General features: G+C 37.8%; 1 protein-coding gene across 1 annotated transcript; it reads left to right on the top strand.

The window, feature by feature from the left end:
* On the top strand, positions 1-24580 carry prkcq (protein kinase C, theta). The gene is made up of 18 exons (XM_067490806.1): positions 1-94; positions 7166-7529; positions 12956-13155; positions 15046-15106; positions 17681-17861; positions 17951-17982; positions 18087-18172; positions 18615-18744; positions 19495-19604; positions 19830-19947; positions 20032-20201; positions 20631-20804; positions 20913-21004; positions 21165-21227; positions 21337-21475; positions 22045-22233; positions 22646-22774; positions 23479-24580. Exons 2-18 carry the CDS (start codon positions 7412-7414, stop codon positions 23632-23634), a joined length of 2148 nt encoding a protein of 715 aa, XP_067346907.1. The 5' UTR covers positions 1-94; positions 7166-7411; the 3' UTR covers positions 23635-24580.
* Positions 24581-27170: the final 2590 nt, after the last annotated feature.

Genomic DNA, 27170 nt, shown 5'->3' with positions numbered 1-27170 from the left:
GCGATATCACAGTTGAAGGAACCGTCTGTAACCACTCTGTCAGAGAAATGCTCGGCTGGAGAACGGCTTCAGTGGACACAGTTGTCTTTTACAGGTTAGTACACTTTTCCTTAATTCACCCGAGATTCAAAATAGCATTTTGGAGTTTTAACATCTACTTTAAGTATTTTAAAGCACGTGTGATTGATTATATGACGGTTTACATACATAAACCTCACATGTGATGAAACAGATATAACAATATTAAGTGAGCAACCCCACTCCATGTGATGTTTAGGATTTGTGTTTTAGACATTATAGTGCTTTCTTCTATATTCTTTTCTTTTTTTGAACTAAGATTCTGAGCTTATTAAAGCAGATGTAGAAACTGTTTTAACGGTTTAACAGTTATTAAATCAATGGAGAAAACACTGGGTTAAGATGCAACAGCATGGAGTGTCACAGTGTTGTGAACTGGCATGACATATTTATTTTGAGACAGGTTTGAGCCCAGCATTAAAAGTCTACCTCAAAGTACGTAGGTATTATGAAGCTGAATAAGTGTAAATAATATAGTACTTTTTAGGCAGCAGTGACTTCTTTAACAAATATATTAGTCATTTCTGCTGTGCTAATTTGCGCATGAATTACTTATTATAAACATTTAGGGGGTTTATTGTGTCATAAAATTCATGTCGTAGCATGGACTGTTATTGCTGATGCACTAATATTTACATCCCTACATAGGAAGATGTTGCGGATTTTTAACTTGCTTCCTATAGTTGTGCTCAGAGGAGGCCATGTAAATATTAAGCATCCCCATACTAAGATAAACATGGAATTCATTTCCATTGTTAGTGTCTATTTTCTAATCAGTATATATTGCAAGAAGCCTCAACCTGCAATGTAACTGTTAATTATAGTTGTCAACTAAGCTCTAGTAAAACACCACTAAATTAAGTTGAAGAACCTGAGTGGATGGACCTTTTACCACTGCACCTCAGTGGTTTTTCAGTGGCAGGGCTCTTGTCAAAGCAGCAGCTCCAGTCAAAAATGGACTCCTGTCAAAAATGACAGATCTTTTCTATACTCCCTTGGTTAGACACACACACACACACACACACACACACAAACACACACACACCTTTGATGGTGCACTCTACAGAGGGTCAGGTGGGAGGCTCTTGACTTTACCTTCTCTCATAAAAGGTTTCTGAAAGGTCTCTGGTGCTGGCATACTGGTACTTGACCTTCCCTGTATTCTCTGCATGTGTTTGAGCTTTGAGGATAATGAGGGTGGTGGAGGTGGCATTTGAGGTCTGATGGGTGGTTGGAGAAAAGTGAACAGACTGCCTCAGATGGCTTCCTGATGCCTGTTCACATAACAGTGTGTGCTCACAAGCTGTAAAGCCTGGTCAGTACAGCTTATTCTTTATTTGTTGTCTTGAAAATAATAAATATAAGACACAAAAGAGAACAACAAAGACTTCATAGCTCAGTAGAATAAATAACTAAAAATTAACTCAAAGTTTTTTGCTTTATGCATGGAAGAGCACATTAGTCTTCATCAACAGCTGAAGACAGGCCTGACCTGATGTTTCAGAGCCAAAAATTTACCAAACACTTTAAAATATAAAGATGAGCAGCTACTTATCACAATAACCACAACGTGTTGTTCCTGTCTACATCTGCTCACATATCAAGCAGGCTTATGTATAACATAGATAGTGGGTGGAATTACCACCCACTGCTTTTCAGAGAAAAGTGTTGAAACTTGCTCAGTGACTCAAATATGTCACCCAACAACATGTAAAGTGTAGTCAAACTATAAAGTCTGAGATTACAGATAACCAAACGGTTAAACAAAAGTCTAGGTGCAATGGTTTAAGAAGGTAATACTATCATTGGTCAACAAGAAGGTCCCATAGCCCAGTTAAGACACACAGAATTTCTACAAAAAGATAAGAATGACCAATAAGAAACACATGAAAGCCATAAATAGACACAAAAAAAAGGTTGAAAACTAAATGCATAAATCACATAAAATGAAAGTTACCACAATGTGACGCAGAACTACCAATCATTTGAAAATTTACTGCATAGAGAGCGAGAGACAGACAGACAGAGGAGACAGGGGAGACAGACAGACTGACAGAGACACTGTAGAAAGTGAACAGAAAAGATCCAAATATGGGAATAAAAACTAGTAAAAACCAGTGGCATTACAATTAATTAAAATTTAGCGCAAACCTAGACAAACAATGGAAACTGGCAATTCAGATACATCTACAAGTCATTTTCACTTCGTTAGGACTGTCCACCAAACTGAACAGTGTCGGTCATGAAGGCACATTCACTGAGAAATATTGGTCCCTGTGCTCAAGAAAAAGTAGTTATTATCTGCCCAAGTCTGCAGAAAGTCAACTGCAAAACAATCATTAAATTGTTAGCAACACTGATCACATTTATACTTTTTTCGTTAGTATTCTTCAAAACAAACTATTTCACTTTAAAATTATATACTAAAGTAAAAAGAGCTTTTCTTTAAGATGCAAGTTCCTGTCACTTTTTTAATCATCCGATTTACTCATTTAACCACATAAATGTTACCCGTCTTCAAGAAATAACTGGTGAGCACCACCGGCCACCAGTAAATTGTAATTACCAGCATTTTAATGCAACGGCAACAGCAAATATGATCTAAATTGTTAATTTAAATGAGGAATGATTTAGAAAATTGTTGAATGTGTATATTTTCATGTAAGGCTGAGTAAAAATATATTTTAATCAAGAAATCTACAATATATTGCGGTAATCAAATGAAGATGGAGAAAACTGTAAATTTCACACTGCAATCTGTTCTTTTTCTTAGGTACTAGCTTGTTTTCAAGTTCAGTCACAATAGATCTAGAGTATTTAATAAAAAAAAAAAAAAAAAAAAAAAAAAAAAAAAAAACTCATCCTTGAAATGTTTTTGCTGTTCTCTGCCCACCTTTTTAAAATTCAGGGCAGCTGTGTTTTGTAATTTAGTGTTGGTGTTTTTCACTCGTGTTTGCAAGAGCCGCACCTGTGAAGCTTCAAAACGAAAAATTAAACCGCCTCAGAGGCAGGAAGTGTGGTTTATTCGTCGTAACTCAAGCACCGGAAGTTTTACTCCTCCTGCATGAAGGCATTGTTTAACAGGTTCACACTGCACAGGAGGCTGCAGCTCTGCACATTTGAAATGTTTAAATCTGTACTTTAGGATGAGAGTGGGTGGGTGAGAAAGCTGGTGTTAGATGTTAGAATTGTTAGACTGTCAGGTTCAAACTCTATTTATCTTGAGAGGTATAGTATATGGTAAAAAACAAACATTTTACCGTGACAAATGAATTGTTCATATGCAAATAAGGTGGTAACTGTGGTAATGTTTACCTAAAGTACGTTCCAGATCAGCTGATGTCATAAATAGATAACCCAACAAGTTGAACAGCTACAGAGCCTCCAGAGCTCAGACGTCCCATAGCCAAGAGCCTATAGTTAAAACATGCTAAAATTCCAATTCGTCCTTTACCAGATGCTTTTATTCAAAGCGACTTCAAAATAGCAGATAATAAGAACAGCTTTGGGCTTCAGTGTCTTGCCCAGGGACACTTCAACATATAGCCAGGAGGACTGAGAACTAAACCACTTACTTGGGTGCACAGAACTCCAGAGAGATAAAAATGACCAAAACCAGACAAAGTTATAGCAAGGAGACACAGATTCCAAAGAGAGGCACAAAATGACAACAACTTATAAAATATAATTAGACACAAATTACCACAGATGTCACAGAGCCACTTGCAGATATTCTTTTGTGTCATTTTCAGTAGGAAGCATTAGTACACGTATGTTGAGATCATCAACAGGACGTGATATTTATTTTTCCCAACCCATTTTCATTTTATGGTTGAAGTCTGGCTGAAACACTTAATTAAATAATGTTTGACTGATTAAATAACTAGCTTACTACTTTCGTTACTAATCAATCATTTCATTTGACTGTACAAGTTAAAAATGTCCATAACTGACTTGCATCCAACTGTAAGAAAAACTAGAACCAAAATGTCCATCCCCCTTAATAAAGTAAAAATGTACTTAATACATTTCTGATAAAGCAACTACTATAACAGCTAAATGTACATTGATGTAGCTGATTGCTACAGCTTATAAATATGCCATGGGATAGATTGAAAATTTAATAAGTACGTCAAAGTACAAAAGTGAACTGTGAAACCTAATAAGATGATAAAACAATACTATAAACTGAGTGGAATTATCATTAAATGATTCATCATATTGATTGATGAATCACTTGGTTTCATATATTTATTTTTGCGACTGTGGCACAGGAAGGTAGAGCGGTTGTCCACCAGTCTCACAGTTGTTGGTTCAATCCCCGGCTCCTCCGGTCACATGTCGAAGTGTCCTTGAGCAAGACACTGAACCCCAACTTAGTTGCTCCCAGTGAGTGTTGGCCAGCTGCATAGCAGCTCCCCCATCGGTGTATGAATGTGTGTGTGTGATTGTTAGTGTGAATGGGTGAATAAGCAGCAGTGTAAAGCGCTTTGAGTGCCAATAGGTAGAAAAGCGCTATATAAGTGCAGACCATTTACCATTTTACAATAATTTCATTCATTGGTAATATAATTATTAGTATCATGCAGCTTGAAATTACCCAACAGCTTAATAACCAACTATTGCCATGATTATCTTTGACTTTGTCAGCCTTTAGATTGCAGTTTCACACACCCAGCTCTTGATTTGCTTTGCCTCTCTCTTCTATTATTAACTGCTAGTCACAGTCAGCTGTTTTCTCTTACCTGATCAGGCTGCCACACATACATACTGTACAGTCACTTCTCCTTTCTTCTGTTTTTCTCATTAGCCACACCTACACTCATCTGAAGTTAATTGCTTAATTTAAGCAGTTGCACTCTTCACTCCTTGCTGATTTGTCTTCTCTACACCATGAATACCACAGCTCACCTCTAGGGCTGAGTAAAATGAATACCGTACCATCACCGATACCTTGACATCAACACCAGTTCCTGAAAGATGTGTTTTTCAATTCAGATTCTGAAACATCCATCCATTATCTGTAAAGGCTTATACTGTGTAGGGCTGTCATAGGCGAGAGGCGGGTTACACCCCAGACAGGTCACCAGTCTGTCTCAGGGCCAACGCAGAGGGACAGGCCCAATTTAGGTCACCAATTACCCTAACATGAATGTCTTTGGTCTGTGGGAGAAAAGCAGGAGGGAAACCCACACAAGCACAGGATGAACATGCAACTCTAGACAGAAAGCCCACGGTCTGTCGGGGACACGAATCCGAAACCTTCTAGCTTGGAGGCAGCAGCTCTAACTAATCCACCATTAGGCTGCCGTAAAAAAAAAAAAAAAAAACAATTTTTAAAATATACATATACACATCAGGTTTTTCCAACAGTGCACGTGCGTAACAAAAGGCTGCAGATGGGAACACGCAGCTGAATGAATAAGGGAAAGATTATAAGGTCCACATAAAGTCCAAGTGAAAATTTAACTAACACAAAGTACCTCATTTAAAAATCTAAATAAGTTGCTTTACCCTACGGATTGTTTAATTAACACATGCTGTGGGTTAGCTGCATCTCTCTTTCCCCTCTTTTCCCTTTTCTGCTCCTGCGCTGCTGCATGTATACACGCATTTCCAGTGATCAGGATGCTTAAGTGCATGTTAATGCCATTCCCCAATTACCTGAAAAGGCCTATTTTTCAAAGGAACTTGGTCACTCAAGTGCATGTAAACGCAGTGACTCTACAATCCCGTCTTTCTCTCTCTGATGTGATTCACAGCTTAGCAAATACAACTGGCAGAAAGAGGGGCTGTTAGGAAGTGGGGGAGCTGCTGGGTCCCAGACAGGGAGAGAGACCGCGAACACTCACGGACATACAGCTCTCGTTTTAGCATGTTCATAGCAATTAGCAAACAAGCCTCCTATGACAACAAATACAGACAGTGGATGAAACATTGTTGGAAAAGCTGAAATTATCATTTTGCTGCAGGTTTGTGCTTCTTTAACAGGAAACAGACTTAGTTATTGGAGTGTTACTTGTGGCATTTACATTGCAGAAAAGCATTGGTCGGTACCATGCATCATAGGTCTATACCCAGTTCTACTGTTTCTACGCTCTGACACCATGCTTCAAAGCTCACTTTTATTCTCTGTTCATGTGCTAATGATTGACACTCCCACTACTGGGAAAGGGCAACATTTTGCATTATACAGTATTGACCATTATATTAATTTGAAGTAGATGTTGCATTTGTGCTTTTAAGATCTAGTTTGAACTTCCAAAACAACTTGGGTCCAAAACAAAATGTTATTGTCAGAATAGAACAATACTGTTATAGAAGCACCAAATTCTTTTATTCACTAGGGTATAAAAAGTAAGTCAACTTTATTTTTGTCTGTCCACACCAGTGACTCAAAGTCAGTGGGAATTACAGTAAAGAAGGTGGATTGTGCCAGTTTCTGACGATGGTGACCACAACAGCATGTATTGCAGACTTAGGCAATGGTATATTCCTGATCTGTCTAGTATTTCAGCTCTATTTATAGTCAGCCTCCTTTCCACAGAAAGTGACACACACACACACACAGGCCTCAAATGTCACAGTGACCGTCAAAGACTGTGACATCAAAACTGCTTCAGTAGAGGCAACACGAGTCTGTTACTGTAGAAATGCATCAAAATATAACCACTCATTCATAGTTGGTTATGCAAAGCTGTTCTGGAGAGATTGCTTGTATTTGTGCAAAGTGCTCAAAGGTTCTGCCAAGTGTGACTTTTGGGGTTTACAAGTCCTGAAGGTATGTGTGGTTATATTTTGATGCATAGAGTTTCATAAGACTGGTTTGTTCTTCTTCGGCTCCTCGCACACTTTCCCCCACCCTCACAGGCTAAACTATTGATTCATTTTGTGTTTTTTATCCAAGAAGTCCATATGGGGAGATTTGTCACCGATTTAGTGTAAAACCCCAGTCTGACAGCCAGCTGGAGCAGACTCGAGTTTTGCTTTTGCAGGGGAACTCGCTCACAGTGAGCTTTTGATGTCACGATGCGATGGGTGATGAAATCTCTCTCTCCATTTATGTCTCTCTCTCTTCCTTTCATAGGTTGGTTAAAGCATCAAGGGCGGAAAAAAGCAAACCTCCTCCTCCTCGCCAGCCAGCCCATCTTTCCTCTGAAGGAAAAGGAGCAGTCTGTGTGTGTGCTGCAGCGGCTGCTGGTGACATAGAAGTTGCTTCCAACGTCAAGAAATCTCATCACTTAAAACTGCTTCGCAAAGGGCTGAATTATCACAAGGTCTCGTGGAATTTATTAGGATATTTGAGTGGAAGTCAGAGTAATAACCTGCAGACATGTCGCCTTTCTTGCGGATTGGCTTCTCGAACTTTGAGATTGATCCTGGTCTGGCCTACCATGAAGAGGTGCTAAACCCGTACTGTGCTGTCTACATGAAGGAGGCCATCAACACAGGTCAGTGAGAAATATTCATATTAATATTCATTTATGTGCATGAAATATAGCTACACAAGCTGACGTAATGTGGTTGTATTAGTGCTCCCAGTGTTTAAAGCTGAAACTAATAATTACTTTCATTATCAGTTAATCATTCATTGCCTGTGAAATGACAGAAAATAGTGAGTAGAGTTCCCAGAGCCTAAAACTGTCAGGTCATCAATGAGTTGAGGTGTGGTCATTAGTTGAAACTTAACCTGTCTTTTCCATTTTGACTAAAATAAGTATATATACAAATAATAAAATAAAACTTTGAGCTAGCAAAGCTAACTGTACACATACAACATTTTACAGTAGTACATGTATTCCTTACTGCTTTTAACAGAGTGATAATTCACAAAATAATAACGTAACATGCAAGTTTATGAAAGCTTTAACAGTCTGTCCTCTAAGCACCATATGTTCACTGGATCTTTTACAGCAACACAAAATAATCCTTCTGCTTCCCAGAAAATGTGTCTGTTCAATGTAGAACCATCAGAGCCTGTTGTGAATAAACAGACATTCAAAAAGTTGGATGTTGATGTATTAATAATAAGATGGGCTAACTGATCCACCCTTTACCTTTAATAGATGACACTATGCAATGTGACTAAACAGAGCGATTACGTTTTTTAATGCTCACCAAGACACTGAAACTAGTGCTGACATTGCAGTTTACTTCTCCTGTGTATAATACTGGGGTATGTAAAGAATACAGGGAATCTGAGGTATAGGATGGCAGGCCCCGTAAAGTAGGATTATTGTGTTTTTAAAAAACAATTTAACACCAAAACAAAATAAAAATATGGCACTTTCAAAGGAATAAGCACGCCTTTTTAAAATAGCACTTAATATGTATTGCATTGTTCAAGATCTTCTTTGCGGTCATTGATTCACATCCAACGTCACAACTCTGTGAAACTTCTCGACATGATAGCAGACACAAGAGCACATATCTTTGTCCTGCATCTGGTTAGGTTTAACCACTGGTGAACATGAGTGCAGGATAGAGCTAAAAACAGCTTGCCACTGAGAGGAAAGGGGGGGGAGGGTTCTGTTGTTTCTTTTTCCTTGTCTGTAAAACCACAAGACTGGAACAGAGAAATATAGGATGCATTTTGTTTTATTTACACTCTACTGACTCACTGGAGGGATAATGTCATTTAAGTTTCATTTTATTTTTACCTCAGATAAAAATCTTTTTCATGGCTGAATGACAGTGCTGAACAACAAATGCTTGAGTAGCAGGCAGTATTATTATTAATATATTATTATACAGTGGTGCTTACGTTTATGAAGCCTTTAGAAGTGTCTTTATTTTAGGTTTTTACACAAGTGCCAAAACTAGATTTAGGGATCCCAATTAAACAAGTGTATGTGGCAAAGGTGTATGAACCTTTCGTTTCATACGCCTTTCAAGTAACTGGTACGTTTCAAGTAACTGGTGTGGCCATATTTTACCAGTAAAATTTAGCACTGTACATTAGCTTAGAGTGATTTTAGCCCATTGCTCATCACAGAACCGCTTCAACTCAGGGATGCTGGTTGGCTTCCTTGTATAAAATGCATGCTTCAGGTCATTCCACAAACATGTCTGTGGCATTAAAGGCCAGGACCTTGACTCAGCCATTTTTTTAACCATTTTCATAGTTCATAGTGATTGTTTCGCTGCATGCTCCTCTACTGTTGAGCCTCACTTGATGGATGGATACTTCGACATTTTCCTGTAAAATTAGTATGTACAATAAGTCATATAGAGAATGGCAGTATTACATGCCCCCAATATCATTCTAATTTCATGTTTTTTAAAAAAAAAATAATTTAAATATGTTGTTTATAATAATAAACAAATAATACATTTAGGTATATGCGAATGGTTGTTGTATTTTAATAAACAAAGACAATCCATTTCATGTAAGTAAATAAGTGCTGGAACCTAATTACAAATTGAAGAAATAACAGACCCTTCTATTTTATTCTAATACCTGAGCTCTGGTAGTTTGTAGAAAATGTAAGTCAGTCATAAATAGAGAACTTACTTGGGACAATTTTCAATAGTAGAATAATCCACATTTACATATTCAGAATCAGTTTTTATTGGCCAAGTATCTTTTTGCATACAAGGAGTTTGACTCCACTAGCATCACGCAAACAGTAAACAGTAATTATGTACAGTTATGTTAATCATGAAGGCAAGAAGAAATCCTCATGTATAACTGTTGTATAAATGATAAGAAGCTTAATAAACTGCTTATATACATAAAGTAGCATTTATATGCACAGATGTGAGGGAATGTGCACTATGTCCATCTTTTATTTAATTGCAATTTATATCTACAAAGTTATTGCAGATTGTGTTCATCATTACATTAATGTACGGAAACTTACAGGTACAGTGTCTGCGTAACTGTCACAATGTTACTGTGCAGAGATTATTTATTATAATGTGACAACTGTTTGTTCATCTGAGAAGAATCTGTTGCATCTTGTTTTAATGAGAGGGAATGAGGTCAAACAGGTGTGCAGGGGGTGAGGGGTCTGCAGTGATTTTCTTTGGCCACTTCCATACTCTGAAGTCCCAGATGTACACGTCCATTTGTGCTATAGCTAATATGTAGAGGATCCACATGATGATAAGTAAAACAAAAGTGTGTGTGTGTGTGTGTGTGTGTGTGTGTGTGTGTGTGTGTGTGTGTGTGTGTGTGTGTGTGTGTGTGTTTTCATGGTAATTAAGGGTTGTCCAATGTGTTTGTACAACAATGGCCCTGAAGAACAATAAAATGCGTAAGAGTCGGGTCCCTCAGAAAGTGATGTATTTGTTAGTCAACCACATTAGTCAAAAATCATCAACTGTGTAATTCTTGAAGGAAACTAGTGAATGAACGTAGCTATATAGCTGAATTTATTGTAACACAACTCTGTGTTGCTTAGAAGTCATAACCAATGCAATTACTCACATACATTTCAACAGATTTTTAGCACATTTCCTGTTTTGTTAGCATTCATTTGAAACGTAGCCTCGCTTTTTGGAAAAATCGTGTTTGACAGCTTGTTGCTGTATTTTAACAGAGGGCCATTCTTGGTTAACTTCCACTTTTAGACTCCAATTCAAAAATGAATCAAACCAACTGAGTCACGGCTTTTATGATCAAATACTGTAGACTCAGTCGGTAGTTTATTACATACATTTAAAATGACACCACATCAACTAGAGAACCTAATTACCTAAAATCATTTTCAATACATACCAACACATTTAAACAAAATATTTTCAATTCTCTTTATGCTATTTAGAATTTATAGCAGAGAGCAATTTTAAGTCTTATGCTTGCTGAAAGTTGCATGTAGCTTTAAACTTACAAAATAGCTAATTTTCTCCTCTTAGACAAAAGCCCTGCAGAAAACCAATGTCATGTCATCAGATGTAACAAAGTACTACAAAAAGTAATGATAATGAGATGACAAAGATGCTTGTGTATTGATATGAAAAAATTAATTCATTAAAATGTATTCTCAGATTAAAAAAAACTCTGAAGCTCACAGACGACAGATTTACCTTTGATTATTTTCCGATTTTAAGTACACAACAGACAATTCAGTCAAGACGCAGCACCACACACTTGCTGTTTGTGCTAATAAAAACAAAACAACTGATTTATTTTTTTCAAGTTTAAAAGTAAATGTATTTTTAGCACAAACAATTCCAGGGATCTTACAGAGCTCACAGAAAGTCATGTGATCAAGACTAGTTACTGTGGCTTAGTTACGGTTGCTACTTCATACTACATTGGGAACGTCAATCATGTTTGATATTTTCAACTTTCAACTATGAAATCAGGGAGACTCCAGTCTGAAGAGATAATATCCTGTTTCCAAAACCTTCATGCTACAGAATACATTGGAAATTAGTTGCAACCTGCCTCAAATCAGGAATGTGCCTCTGATTGTTGGGAGGGGTAAAGTCAAATCAAAATCGGTGTACTTGTCACCTGCTTAAAGGGAATTAACAGCTATCTACGTATACTGCAATACAGTTAACAGCACAGACTACAGAACAAAACAACGATTACAGAGTTTAATCAACAACTCTGTAAATTAATTTGAATCAAACAAACCTAACATCATCACCTTAATCAATGCAAGATTTACTGCGGAGCTGCTGGACTAGACGGATTTAGATTTAACTAGGTGATTCTAAAGATCAACTCACAGCTTTTAAAATAAAAAGGAAATGCAACTACTTTGAACTGAAAGCATTCAAGCAGTGCTTAACTCAGTGTCTCCACTAAAGACAATGGATAATATGCTACTGCAACTAAAAGAGGAAAATGTGAAGACCTTTGATGAAGTACTAACATGAAAGCACAATGAAGTCTACAGTAAATGACACCTTAGTATTTTTTCAGAGAAAAACACAGGAACTGACGGAGTCCTGGCTGACACCAATAGAATGTCACCTCTCAGTCTGCAGAATGCCACAAGATACATTTCTTAAAAAATATACACACACACACACACACGAACTGCTGTAGCCAGTGTGTGTGAGGAGATTTATTTTTCTTTCCGGGTACTTTAATAGGCACAGACGGCAGCTGGCAGGGCGGGTGGCCATAGAGGTGGTGAGCTTATAATGGATATGGAGCCTCCAGATCACTTTGAGGGTAAAAAGCTTAGTGGGCTTTATTGTTGAAGCAGCAGGATAGCATGTGGCCATTACATAAGTGGATATATGGGATGTTATTGCAGAGAAAAATCAGCAGATGTCAATTATGGATGCCAAGAGTGTTTTTTTTTTCTATATGCGATGCGATTAAAAATCTCAACATTGGAAAATAATCATCATAAAAGGTCTGCTGGCGGGGTGATAACACGTCCAAATTTCAGATCCCAAATTTTATATTAACTAACGCTTGACTAAATGGTGTAAGAGTGTATTAGACCGCATGTTTCACTGTAAAAGAGGGGCAGACTGGGATTCTTTACACTGGTCAGCTGCTACACATTTGGTGTTTTAGTGAGGTTTTTCAATCGCAGGACGAAGGAACGAGTCTCAGTGCAAGAGAGTGGCCTGTTCATGTGTTTTAATACATTTTGGACCTATATGATAAAGAGAAATCTGAATAGAAGGACTGGCTTAAGCAGCATATAGCATTATTGAAGAAAAAAAAAAAAATCACTAGTGGTGGTTGCACCCGTCTTTGTGACTACATCTTCCCTGCCAGTAAGACATTTAATTTGCTGACGCATTTTTTTTTTGGTATTGAAGTAAAACTAAAAATGAAAAATTGTTCAGCTTTGATAATATTTCCTGGCTGTTGCTGAGAAACATCCAAGTAAAGAATAGTCCTCCCAACAAAGAAGTGACTTTGCTATTACATATTATGTATGCTCTTTCTGTACAGAAAAGGGACAAGTGTATAAGCAAAAGAAACCCACCATGTACCCACCATGGAGCACTACCTTTGATGCCCACATCCACCGTGGTCGCATCATGCATGTCATGGTAAAGGACCGGACGGCAGAACTGAAATCTGAGGCCACAGTGGCCCTAGACTCGCTGGCAACGCGATGCAAGAAGGAGAACGGCAAGCTGGAGATCTGGGTTAGTACAGTGTGTGTTTGTTTGCACTCAGAGCAGCTGTTTGGCAGAGTCCAGACAGGCTGACTTGCTTTTGGGACAAAAGACCAACTGTTTAAAATGGGCTAATCTCTCCTTTTTTGTGCTACACATTACCTTAGCTGCGCCACCAACAAAATGGCTTTTTACAGCACATTGAAATCCCATAGCAGGAAAGAGATTTTACTAAAAACCTTACTTTGCCTGTCAGGCAATGTCCGAGGTGGGGCCTCCATAAAAACTCTTTTTTTTAAGCACATCACACAGATGCCCCATCGGTTCAAGATCTGGAGAATTAAGGGTCGAAGCCAAATCACACCAAAAACTTTTTCCAAACCATTCTTCAATCATTTCTGCAGTGTGGGAGCATTCAGTGTACTGCTGAAAGTGGCCACTGCCATCAGGGAGTACTATTACCATGATGGTGTACTTTGTCCGCAACAATGTTTAGGCAAGTGGTACAGTCAAAAGTTAGTATCCTCTTATTTTGAAACAGCAAAACAAAGATTTTGCACCGTGTATTCTCACACTATCATTACCTGCATCACTGGTTCTGATAGAATTACATTTTTAGCTCTTCTAGCTACAGTAGCTCTTCTACTGGATCAGACTACACAGGCCAGTCTTCAGTCACTATGTGCAGCTATGAGCCTTCGTCACCCATGACCCTATTTCCAGTCCACTGGTTTTTCTTTTTTCTAGTTCCTGACCAATGCAAGTCAAGAACAACCCACAAGAGCTGCAGTTTTATAGTTGCTCAGACTCAGTCATTGACCAATCAGAATTCAGTCAAAGTCGTTTAAATGCATGTGCTTGAAATGTTTTCTGCTTTCAACATATTAACTGCTGCCTAATGTATCCCACTCACTTTCAGGTGCCATTGTGACAAGATGAACAATGTTATTCACTTCACCTCTCAGTGGTCATAAGGTTATGGCTCATTGGTGTAAATGAGGAACCAGGTTTCAGTAAATGAAGAAGAGAACTAGAGAATCCTGCTTTCCTGAGTTTTAACCAGGTTTCTGATCAGCTTTATTTAAATGCACACATGCATAACGAAAGCCTGCTTACAGTAAAAATATATAAAATATATAAAAATACAGTAAAATGGATAGAGTTAGATGGAGGCACATGATTCGCTGTGGCGACCCCTGAAAGGGAACAGCCGAAAGGAAAAGAAGAAAGAAGAAGACAGTAAAATGCCTGTATGAATGGAGAGATTATATAAACAGTTTGGCTGCCATTACAAAGAAGTTTGAACTATGTTTAGCTGTAGCTGTAGTTACCAAAATACATTTCTATCTATGGTAGCTCAGCTGTAGATCAGAGGTGTCAAAATCAGAAAACAAGCAGGGCTGCAGCCCTTGAGGTCCAGAGTTCGACGCCCCTGTTTTGGTTAATCTTTTTTAAGTGTGGAATAGTTGAAAGCTTGCTATGTCCCTACACCCACTGAGCAGGAAAACAAAAATCATTTTCTGTAAGTCTGTGAGCTATGTTTCAATAATGAGAAAGAAAGAGACACTTTTTGTATACCAGAGGATTTGATTCTTTACCAAAACTTCAGAAAGAAAGAAATTCTGACTGTTTGTGACTGTTAGCAAAACTAACAAAGAGAAAGACTAAAAGGGTTGAATCAAACCAGAAACATGACTAAACTTCCTCCCCAGTCTGGACCTGTCTGCTTGTTTTTTTTTTTTTTTGTGTTAGTTAGCTTGTCACGGTGATGACAAACAGTCTGACCTGCCTGATGTCTATGTAATTCAGTTCATGCATCATCATCTTGATGAAACATTCTTCCTTTTTTTTTATATACGCAACTGTTTTTCTCATGAACTCCTGTCCTAAATAGCTGCTTTTGTTCTCCTTTTGACTTAGCTGGAGCTGAAGCCACAGGGTCGCCTGCTGATGGAGGCCAGATATTATCTGGAAAAAAGTGGTAAGTAGCTCAACATATTACCCCACCCTCAGTAAGAACAACATTATATTGCAGCACAGTGGTTACTGCACCCATCACTGATTGAAACAAGTTCTATGCTGAACCAAATAGCTAAATGAAAAACATGAATATAGAATTTCTTAAAAAATGAAATGTATTTTTCATGCAATACTCTTTGCTACAATATTCTTATCAGCATCTACAAAACACTTTCTACGACGATAGTAGAAAGTGAATAATATCCTGTGGACACTTTAATTTGACAGTTTTGCAGCTTTGAAGGAATTTTCTAATTTTTTGATTTGAAAACTGGAGATGCACAGTACATGCTGAATCATAAAGGTTAGAAATTATTCAACCGTGTGAATCTGTTCAGTTCTTCAAAAAGGCAAAATCTAGTGCATGCGTGTCTGTTTTTACAAGCCTAATAAGATTCATTGAACCAAAAAGCAAAGTTTTTATCCTCTTCTTACTGCCTGTTCTAATGCTGCTAACGTGGAGTGTGTGTTAGGCTCCTTTCACTGTGCTTTCTTGACATTAAGACCCTGCCAAAAGCCTGAGAAGTCACCTAGAACCAAAGGGAAGAAGCCACCTTTCTATTTTTACACCCAGCAAATAGGAAATCACTGTTCAGAACAACAGGTGGCACAGTGACTGGTAACGAGTGACAGTTTGGTCTGTGGAACTTCCTCCTTGACTAAAGCCACTCACCCAAGCACACACTATAAACAGTGTCACTATTATAATATAAACTGTGATAGTCAATTGAACTCCATATTTTTAGGGTGCAGCCAAATATTCAGCCACTATTCTGCAGGCGAATGACTCCATTCCAAATACATATAAACAACATATGACTGTGTTTTTATGTACTGAGCTTGATTCAGTGATAATTTGTGACTTAAGTGAGTTTGGTTCTGGAACTTTCTTGGTTATTGACATCCACGTTCAATGACAGCGAGGTTTGACAGCCACAACATAAATAAAATAAGGATATGTTCGATATAGTTGCTAAACCTGTTGCACTCACAGTAAAGCGTGAGATGCAGAGAAATACTGTACTGATCATTGCGGTTCATCAAGCCATAGTTACAGCAACTCCCTCTAAAATGATAAACTGCTATTATTACCACTACTATTCAACGTAGACTGTATCTGTTGAACGCAATCTCAACCCTTGACTATGAAAATCTAAATCAGGTGATTCTTAAATGTAGTGGGATTTTTTTTTTTTTTTTTTTTTTTTTTTAAACACACGTGACCGCAAAGAATTTATTTTACGACAGATTTGAAACTTAATGGTCACATTTCAGTAAGAGTTTGATAAAAACACAAATATAATACTGACCAAAACTGACAAAAGACTGATGACATTGACTATTTAATGAACATTAGCATTATGATAACTGTTGAGACTGAGCAGGTCCTCAGCATTTTCTGCTTAATGTACACCACAAAACACTTTTGTAACCTTTAACACTTGTCTGTATTAGAAAAAACTAGCCTACCAAGTAGCAGATTATTTTCTCTCTTTTTATGGTGCCAAAGTCCTCTGCAGCTATATGTATGGTATCCAATCTGGAGGAATAATTATGTTGACCTAAAATACGTTACAGCAAAGAAGCTTATAACTCATCTACAGCTGCAAACCAATTTGTAACAGGAAAGCTTAGTCAGAAAGGAATCCCTTGCCTTAGAGCAGGTCATTTATGATAAACTGAAACATGTTACGCAATCCAAGGTGCATCAATGCCTGTGTAGGTGTTTTTCTTTACCTGACGTTCATTCACAAATTTGAAAACTAGGGCTGCGCTTTATAAATTGAATGTCAAGTATTTTACAATTTACTGGATTATCAAAATAAGTTGGTTTCCACCTTAAAGCTTGTCATGTGGGAAGTTTAACATCCCACTGATCATTAGCATTCAAGTTACCCATTTCCTCAAACATCTCTCTTTTGTAGATGTTGCACAGTGGTCACATTTAATAAAAATCACTTATGTCCTGTTGTTTAGACATTCTGACCTGTAAGTTATTTTTATTTACTGGTTTTCTATAACATTTAACAGCTAAGCAATTCCCTGACAGATGGGCAACCTGGAAACTTTACACCTTGGGCCAGGGCTGTTGACAGCGTGCACACTCATAAAGCAAAAGTGATATAAAGAAAAAGCATAAAGATGAAGCAGGTGAACAGGTCAGGTTAGAGAAATGTAACGAGCTCGCAAGTACGATACAGGCAATTAATACAAAACAAAAAGCCCCCAAACTGCTTCACTGGTTATTACCCAGAAATTTAGCTTTTCGTTATTCAAGTTTCCATGATTAGGCAAAACAAAATGTTTTATAGTAATCTGCATAAAAATACAAGCCCAAATAATGAAGTGGTGCTCCAAGATTATCTCTTTGGTGAAAATGAAACTCATCAACACATTCCTTAATCTACAAAAGGTGAGAAATTGAAACCTTGGTGTAAAAACCTCTTCTCAGTGAGAAATCATTAAGTCTAAAACTTCATGTTGTTTGCATCAGTTTTTTTCTCTTTGAATAAAAAGCTGGTGTAATGCATTTCAGATGCTCCGGGTCGAACTGAGGGAGACCCCGAGTCTGAACGGGAAAGGGAGGGTCTGTTCGCCCTCCATCACAGACGTGGCGCCATCAAACAAGCCAAAGTCCATGTTGTCAAATGTCACGAGTTCAGTGCTACTTTCTTCCCACAACCGACCTTCTGCTCTGTCTGCAAAGAGTTTGTCTGGTATGCAACAAAATTTTATGACAAAACACTAAGTTAGTCATTTTCTTCATTATCATATTAGTAATTTCACCAGTTTTTCTCCACTGCAGGGGTCTTAACAAGCAGGGGTACCAGTGCAGACGTAAGTGTCAGTTCATTTTCCTGTGATGTACTGGATGGCAAATTTTGTATGATGCCTTCTTGCCTTTCCCATGTATCTAATCCAGTCATATTGGTTTATTTTAGAGTGCAATGCAGCTATCCACAAAAAATGCATAGACAAAGTTATTGCCAAATGCACCGGTTCAGCAATAAACAGCAAAGAAACAATGGTAAGTATCTGCTTCACACATATTTTAAGGGACACACCACTTTTTTAGATAAATCCCTCTATGACACCATGATCTTCCGAGCAGTCAGGAGTTAAATTTGGTGACTGCTGATGTGCTACACGTAACAAGACTTAAAAACTTGTGGTTTTACTGCTTACTAATCAAACAGCTAGCTCCTGCAGACATGGCATTATGGGACACACAATTGTATTTTCTCTTGAGTTGATTTTTTTGGCTCCTTTCACTTCCTTCTCAACCACATGCCTCTTGAAATCATGAAACCAAAACAAAATGCAAAACCTCATGTGGTAATATGGAGTGTAAAACCTGCCACCCACTGTCTGAAAACATAAAGTGTCAGTACTATTGCCATTAGCTTTGTTTGCATGGCTAAACGTGAGTTAAGGCTTCCATTGTATAAGCTGTGGGTCGTGTGTTGCAGATCCACAAGGAGCGCTTCAAGATCGACATGCCCCACAGGTTTAAAGTCTACAACTACAAAAGCCCCACTTTCTGTGAACACTGTGGGACTTTGCTGTGGGGCCTCGCTAAGCAGGGGCTCAAATGTGAGGGTGAGATGCAGGAGTTATTTTTGATATTGTGATATGACTTCTCGCTATATGAATATTGCAGGTGGTTGTGTAAAGTATAACTAAAACCACACCCACAATCAAATATTTCACTGACCGGTAAAATCTACAACAGCATTTTTTCATTAAATAGTGCAATTCATATTTTAAATTTAACGATATTAGCTCATAGAATATTCAATTACAATCAAGTTGTTCTTGAGCAGAGTACAGGTACCATGTTAATAAAATGACACGGGATGCAAGCCTATGACCTTCTAACTGTGAGGCGGTAGCAGTGCACCAATGGGCTGCCCAGTTTTAACTTAATAAAATTAAAAATTATAATGCTGTAAAAAGTAGAAATTATGCCAGAGCTGCGGTATTGGATTGCATTAGATTGTACAAGTGTACATAATGAAGTAGCCAGTGAGTGGATATGTGCCATAAAGAATCATTAATTAGAATCAAGATTAAGAGTAAGAAATGAATTAAGTAGTTTGTGTAAAATACTAGCCCAGCACATAATGAACAACATTTCATGCCAGAATTAAGCATTAAGTTCTCAAAACTGCAGCTGCCACAGCAGGTGGGAAATATGGTATTCAAGGCGAAAATAATTGCAATTTGAATACAAGCTAACACATTATGCATTCAGTCTTTGTGAGCTGCTAGAATCTGTGTATGTTACTATATGTGCCCACACACACACACACACACACACACAATGATTATACTGTATTTTCTGTGCAGAATGTAGTATGAACATTCATCATAAATGCCAGAACAAAGTAGCCAACCTCTGTGGGGTCAACCAAAAACTGATGGCTGAAGCTTTGGCTATCATCGAGAGTAAACAGCAGGTCAGAAAAACGAATCTGTTGCTTTCTGAAAATATTTTTGATGCACTATGCAAATTACGATGAACTGCTTTTATCTTTGATGCCAATAAACCTCAAGATGTGGCAAATACTACTTCCAAAGCATTTTTTACACCAAGTTTAAGAAGACTAAAAACTGCTTTTAGAACGTTGCAACTAAAGACAACAAACCAACTGATTTAAGATAGTCTTACCTTTAACCTTTAGGCCCGAAGCACCAAAGACCCTGACATAATTGGTCGAGATGGTCCAGTAAGTGTTTGTCAGCCGGGAATGCTCCGATCTCCATCTGGTTTACCATCCACAGCTACGCCTGCAAACAAAGGTATAACAACTCTAAAATCTTTCCTATGATCAAGCCTGGAATGACTTATTTTTTTCCAATTTTCTGACTTGCCTCTTCTTCCAGACATGCAGGGCGTTTCATGGGAGGGACCAGCAGACGTCTGCAGGATGGTCACAGAGAAGCTGACAGAAGAGGAACCTCTATACGCTGTACCTAAGAAGGATCACCAGCCCAAATTCAGTATCGAGGACTTCATCCTGCATAAGATGCTTGGGAAAGGCAGCTTTGGCAAGGTAGTGGAGATGACCTGATCCAAAAAACAAAGCAAAGTGCAGAATGGCATTTACATAACTGACATACAATTAACAAGTAGCAATACATAGCAAATCATTTCACAATTTTCTAAATGAACTTCTCAAAGAGACTAAACTGTTATATTTAAGTTGAAAGACAACACCAAAAAAAAAAAAAAAAAAAAAAAAAAAAAACTTATTTGGTAATCACACTAACCGAAGAGGTCCTGAAGGACATCGTCTTTCTTAACACACTGCTCATTGTGAGACTTGGTCGCTTATTTGTGCAGCTACTTTCCATTAAAAAAAAATGGTGGTAACTAAACCTCAGAAACGGCAGCAGAAAGAGTGGTAAAGGTGGGTGGGCAAAAGGTTGAGAGAAAGGTTGTCTGCTGATTAGTTTTTCAGTGCATTGTTTATTGTTTACAGGTGTTTTTAGCTGAACTGAAAAAGAATGGCCAGTTTTTTGCGGTGAAGGCTCTAAAGAAGGACGTGGTCCTGATGGACGATGATGTCGAGTGCACTATGGTGGAGAGGCGGGTCCTGTCTTTAGCCTGGGAAAATCCCTTCCTAACACATCTTTACTGTACCTTTCAGACCAAGGTAAAATAATAAAACATAAACCCACAGCAGTACACTTAGCCCTAGACCCTGATTCCAATCCTATGCAGAAAAACACAGCACTTGACTTTGTTGCTTTTCTGAATCCAGGAAAACCTGTTTTTTGTAATGGAGTATCTGAATGGAGGGGATCTCATGTTCCACATCCAGACCTGCCACAAGTTTGACGTGCACAGAGCCACGTATGTATCCAGTCCACAAATGGAAAAATATAACTCTAGAACAAACGTAATTATTGCACTTATAAAAACTGGGCTGGAGTTTTTAGTAACGAATGAGGTGATACAAGCACAAAAGAGGAGAAGTAATACAATTTATTCTTTTCCTTCTTCCTCCTTGCAGCTTCTATGCAGCTGAGATCATCTGTGGGCTCCAGTTCTTGCACTCTAAAGGAATCGTTTACAGGTTGGTTCTAAGTATAAGCAACACGAAGAACTGAATCGATAATAAACAATTCAGACAGCCAAACCGAGAATTCTTTCCTATGTTCTTTCATTCTCCTGTTGGTCTGTAGGGATCTGAAGCTGGATAATGTGCTGTTGGACTTTGAGGGTCACATAAAGATAGCAGACTTTGGCATGTGTAAGGAGAACATGCAGGATGATTCACGGACATCCACCTTCTGTGGGACACCAGACTACATCGCCCCCGAGGTGACCACACATTCCCTTTTATACAGCATTAAAGGCTAGTTCTACACTCTTTCTGCAAATATTTGAGCATGTCATGGCAGGAAAAAGAAAACAAAACCACAAACTAGTGTAAGTATAAATGGTTCGATTCTAAATCCCATTGCCCCAGTTTGCAGAATATAAAGAAGTACTATAAATGGCACAAACATTTCACAATGGACACAATTTCTATGCTACCTGATCTGGACTGCAACAAAAAATTACTACATTACAAAAACATAGCACAACACACCTATGTGCTCTGCACTTTCATGCTACGAACCATATTTGGGAAGTTTATTTTCAAATGTGCTTTGTTTGGAAAAAGGAAATGACATGTTTAAACCATGTCATGCAAAAAATAAATAAATAAAATAAATTATATTGAGCTACCAACAGTGCTACAATAAAGGAAATTACTATTTTCAGTTACAAATGGCTGCTTGCACAACAAGGAGCCATATCAAGATAAAACAGTTTTGTTTTTTGTATTGTTTCTTAATTCTTGGTGCTCTGCAAAAACTACATTCCTATATGTATTTGTGTAACAGATTCTGCTGGGTCAGAAGTATAACAGCGCAGTGGACTGGTGGTCCTTTGGAGTATTGCTGTACGAGATGCTCATTGGTCAGTCTCCATTCCACGGGCGCGATGAAGAAGAACTGTTTCAGTCTATACGAACAGACAACCCTGTTTATCCCCGCTGGCTCACTAAAGACGCCAAAGACATACTAGTCAAGGTCAGACACTGTGTGTTACTGTTTGTATGGCTGTATGCTTGGGACAATTACAGGTACTAAAGTAAATTCAGTTTTTGATAAGTAGTTCTAATGCCACCTATTATTGTAGGCACAGTTGGAATTTACTTCATCCATGTGCCAAATCAAATTATTTGTACAATTAATGAAGAAACACTGTTGAGTTTCATTCAACAATGACACGCACCAAATATAACTGAGAATAAAAAGTTAATTAGCTACTATTTCTCACAGAACATCACTTGTTTCCAACATTTGAAATAGGTTTTGGGACAGACTCCCATTGTTAAAAGTGTCAAACTCTGAGATTTGCATCTCCAAACGAACCCTCTGTAACACCACAGCAGCAAATATTAATTCCAAATATGTTAAAGCATATGTATTTGTGTTGCAGCTGTTTGTTAGAGAGCCTGAAGAGCGACTAGGAGTAAAAGGAAACATCAGGATGCACAACTTCTTCAGCAGCACTGACTGGAAGGCCCTGGAACAACGCCAGATAGCGCCACCCTTCAGGCCAACTATAGTAAGTACACTACAGGTCACAATGATGTGAAAATGTTATAAAAAAGGCCTGATTCTTTACTGGACATCCCTGCATGGGGTCAAGGGACACTTCCAGAAATCACTGTGTCTGCAAACACAGTTCACTGTGCAATCCACAAATGTAAGTTAAAGCTGTATCATCTGCACCGTGTCCTGTGGACTAAAGAGGAGAGGGATCATCCAGCTTGTTATGCCGGACAAAAGCTTGAATCTCCGAGGGTCTGGGGATGCATTTGTACCTACTGTGTGAGCAGCTTAGACATCTGGAAAGGCACCATCAATACTGAAAAGTACAGAGGTTTTAGAGCAACATATGGTCCCATCCAGACAACGACTCTTTCAGGGAAGACCTTGCATATTTCAGCAAGGCAATGCGAAACCACATGCTGCATCCATCACAACAGCATGGCGTCGCAGGAAAGAGTAAACATCAACCTCTTCCAACTTTTTTGAGGTGTTGCTGCCATCAAATTTAAAATGAGCTAATATTTTCCATGAAATGTTAAAATTTTGCAGTTTAACCATCCGATATTTTGTGTGTGTTCTATTAGGTATAAAAGATGGGTTGATGAGATTTTCGAATTATCGGATTCTGTTCTTCTTTAGATTTAATACATCATCCCAACTTTTTTGGAATTAGGGTTGTAAAAAATTTCTCAACATATTTTGTCTTTATCCTCTTAGACATCCCCCTGTGACTGCAGTAACTTTGACAAAGAGTTTATCAACGAGAAGCCCAGACTGTCCTGTGCCGATCGAACACTCATCAACAGCGTCGACCAGACAATGTTCAGAAACTTCTCCTTCGTTAACCCGGGGACTCACATCACAGCACGCTGACCTGTGGACCAGCAAACTACTACCTACAAACAAGCACTTACAGTAACTTAACTGCAGAGACTTCAGACTGGGAATGTCACAGCTATATCTAAAAATATGAAGAGGATAACCACTAAGGGGGTGAGACCTGGATGTAAGGCACATACCACACCACTGTGATGGGATATTTATTACGTTTTTTTCGTGTCTTTCTCCAACTCAAAATTTTAAATGAAACCAAATATCCACAAATGCCAAACCAATGAAATGTCAACACGGAACAAAAACAAATCAATACTCATAAAAATCAATACATAAAAATTAACAGTGTAATTAAGTCCACTACTGCTCACATACTCATTGATCTGTTATCAAAACTGATTAACCTACTAAGGGTCACAGGATTACTAGTAGGATATAGTTCTTCCAATATGTATGTGAATAACTTTCAAGGAAAAAAAATCAAAGATGTAAACAAAAAGTTTAAAACTAAACTTTAACCACTTTTGGTATTTAACCCTCTTATTTAGCAATAGTAAATGTTCTGTCTTACACCAAATTTAATCTACTGCTAGTTTTCTTGTCCTACTCTGTTAGACTCCATCCACCTCCATTTTGGGCACAGATGTTAAAAATACATTTTAACAGCCCATCATTATGTAAATCACTGTAATTTAACCATGTTAATATACTGTCTCATAGTTAGAATACATCTGCTATTGTGTGCCGGTGGAAAATTACAAGTTTATTTTTGTGTGTTTTTGTGTTGTACCTCAGGAGTTTTTTTTTTTTTTTGGATGCTGTCATTTGTTTAAGGTTCTTGTATTGTTGCATAAATGTTTAGTTTGTATTGTTCCCTTTATTGTAAATCATGTTTTTGTTTTTAGATTTGCGACTTGTGATCTGTTTCTTACTAAAATTTTGTTAAAAATGACCCATTATAAATAAACATGTATTTTGCCAAACATGTATTTTGCCAAATAATGGAATTTACTAAGAAATCCAAAATACATCTCAAACTGAACTGGTTTTGCTTTTAAATCAATTAATCAATTTGGATAAGGTACCTGCCAAAGGACAGACTACAGAGTATAATTTTGAATCATAGCTGTATGAAACTTAAACATGCACACCACAGATACCCAGTTTGTAGGAGTCGCCATTAAAACAAACTCTTACATATTTTATCTTCTAACATCCACTATTTTCACACGTATAGCAAAAAATACTACCAGAAATGTAAAAATAACAGCTACTTTGGTGTAAAAATCCCTACACGATTAGTGAAAAAAAAAATCTCTATGAAGTCACTGATTTCATCACACACTGTAGTTGGGCTTCATACATACACAGTGAGAGATCGACCTGAGTCAAAAGTTTCCGCTGGTCTGGGAGAAACCTGAATTCAGTGAGGGGTCAACACACACAGAAGACACAACATGATAAAACATAGGCTGTGCGGCAGTGTTTTGTTTAGAGCACACAAAGAGAAAAACACATAATTACGCACATATGAACTTTGTACTGGGTGCTCGCAGGATTTACTTGTTGATACATCTCAGTAGTAGATTTTTACATAATGTCCCACAGGGTTTCTGCAGGGCCAAAGCAACTGCCTATCTGATAAACAAAACACAAGACTTGTACAGTCACAGCTTCAATGATCAATAAACCTGAATGAATGAATGTGAAATAAGTTAGTTCAAGTTCTAGTAGAGATGCTCTAAATATTAAATAAGCCTTTTTTCACAGGCACATTGCAACAGCTAAAAAGAAACACACAGCCATTGTTCATTTCATTAACACCTTTTTTTCTTGCACTAACAAGTTAAACGGCAATGCATGAAACTTTTTAAACAGGAAACATGTCACTTCTCTTTCTCAGAAGCATTTCTTTATTTGGAGTGCAAAAGTGCCCCAAGCTGAAATTAGCCTCTCCCTATTCAGAGATAATGTAGCGGGGAGTATGTGGTAAAATTACCCTTTAACATATCATCACAAACACGATGGACAGCACCCACTGCATATATTTGTATATATGTTGCTTTGTATTTTACAGAGGAAAAGAATTCAGTGACCAGGTAGTTGTAAATAAATTACAACATTCATGTGTTTCAGTGAGTGACAAGATAAGGAATATAATAATACACTGCGTTGACATGACAAAAAACAAAGTTTCCCACAAAGCTGCTGTTGTTACCAAGAGAAGCCAGAACTGAACAATAGCAATGGAAACCAGATGAAACATAACAAAACACAAATTGAGAATGAACTAAAACTACTCAGAGGAACTGACTTGAACAGCAACGGGCTACTGAAAGTAACGCGTTGACACCAAAAATTTATTTTAAGTTGTATAAAAGATGAACCTAATATAAATCCTGAGGATGGTGCTCCATGGTAACACTTATTATTGGTATGGACACAGAGATGTTGTAGACTATACAGTGTTACCACAATGGTTTTACTGAATAAACCATTACATTCCACTTAGGAATCCAGTCTCACTGGGGTCCAGCTTTTAGATGCAGTCGGGTGGGTTGGTATAGTTTGTGCTACTCTTTGCAAAGAGGGTGGTTTCTGGCAACAGAACGCTAATTGGAACTGCAGTTGTCAAAGTTGTCAAAGTCAAATCTTAACAGACAATAAAGCTATTTGTATTTATTTATCCTAATGATGATATAGCGTGACTTAGTAAGCAAGTTAAGCAAGGTATGCAAGAGTTCTTATAGGATTTCTAAGAGACTCCAAGTTTTGCTCAGTATCAGTGTTACCCAGGTAAAGACAGCCACCATGTCCTTCAGCATATTTCAAACTCAGCATTGAGACCGGCGCTGTAGTACACAACTCAATATGTCCGTTTCAACATTCAACAACATTCAACGCCTCTCTAAAAAGGAAATTTAAAAAATGTCTATATGTATTTTGGGTTAATGTTCCAGCAGTAAAGTAGCGGTCTCAGTGAGGAACGCATGGCGCAGGTGCTTATTTTTATCTACGTCTAAAGCTTCTCATTCAACACGAACATTTGAAACTATATTAAATATATTAAAACTATATTAAAAATAATAACATAGTTTTACAAGTTTAATTTCAATCTCGCATCGCTCATGCAACTTTAATCACTGCTTTTACACTTGAGACGATTGAGGCAACACAATGCTAATAAGTTGTTAGCAGACAGCTAAACTAGCTTAAACTGTGTACAAACCCAGATTTGAGGTACGCGTCAACTAACACCACTTACCGCGGTTTGGAAGATATTTCCACATCCCTAAAAGACTCGTTTAGAAAACGAACTTTAAAAGGTCAACCGACAGCAAGGTAAGAAATCGTTGAACTCGTTTGGACAACGCCGTGTTTCAGGTCTAGCTAACCAAAGATGGCAACCGGAAGGACTTGTTGACCTTGGTGCACGTATCTTTTTTTTTCCTCTCACGTGCGGTAAAACATACTGTGATTTACATATTGGTTAATTCGTTATTGTTTTTTATATATGTCTCTCTCTCTCTATATATATATATATATATATATATATATATATAGAGAGAGAGAGA

The sequence above is a fragment of the Channa argus genome, chromosome 21, assembly GCF_033026475.1.
Source record: "Channa argus isolate prfri chromosome 21, Channa argus male v1.0, whole genome shotgun sequence".
In the NCBI taxonomy this organism is placed as follows: domain Eukaryota; kingdom Metazoa; phylum Chordata; class Actinopteri; order Anabantiformes; family Channidae; genus Channa; species Channa argus.
This window is presented reverse-complemented; position numbering and strand designations above follow the sequence as displayed.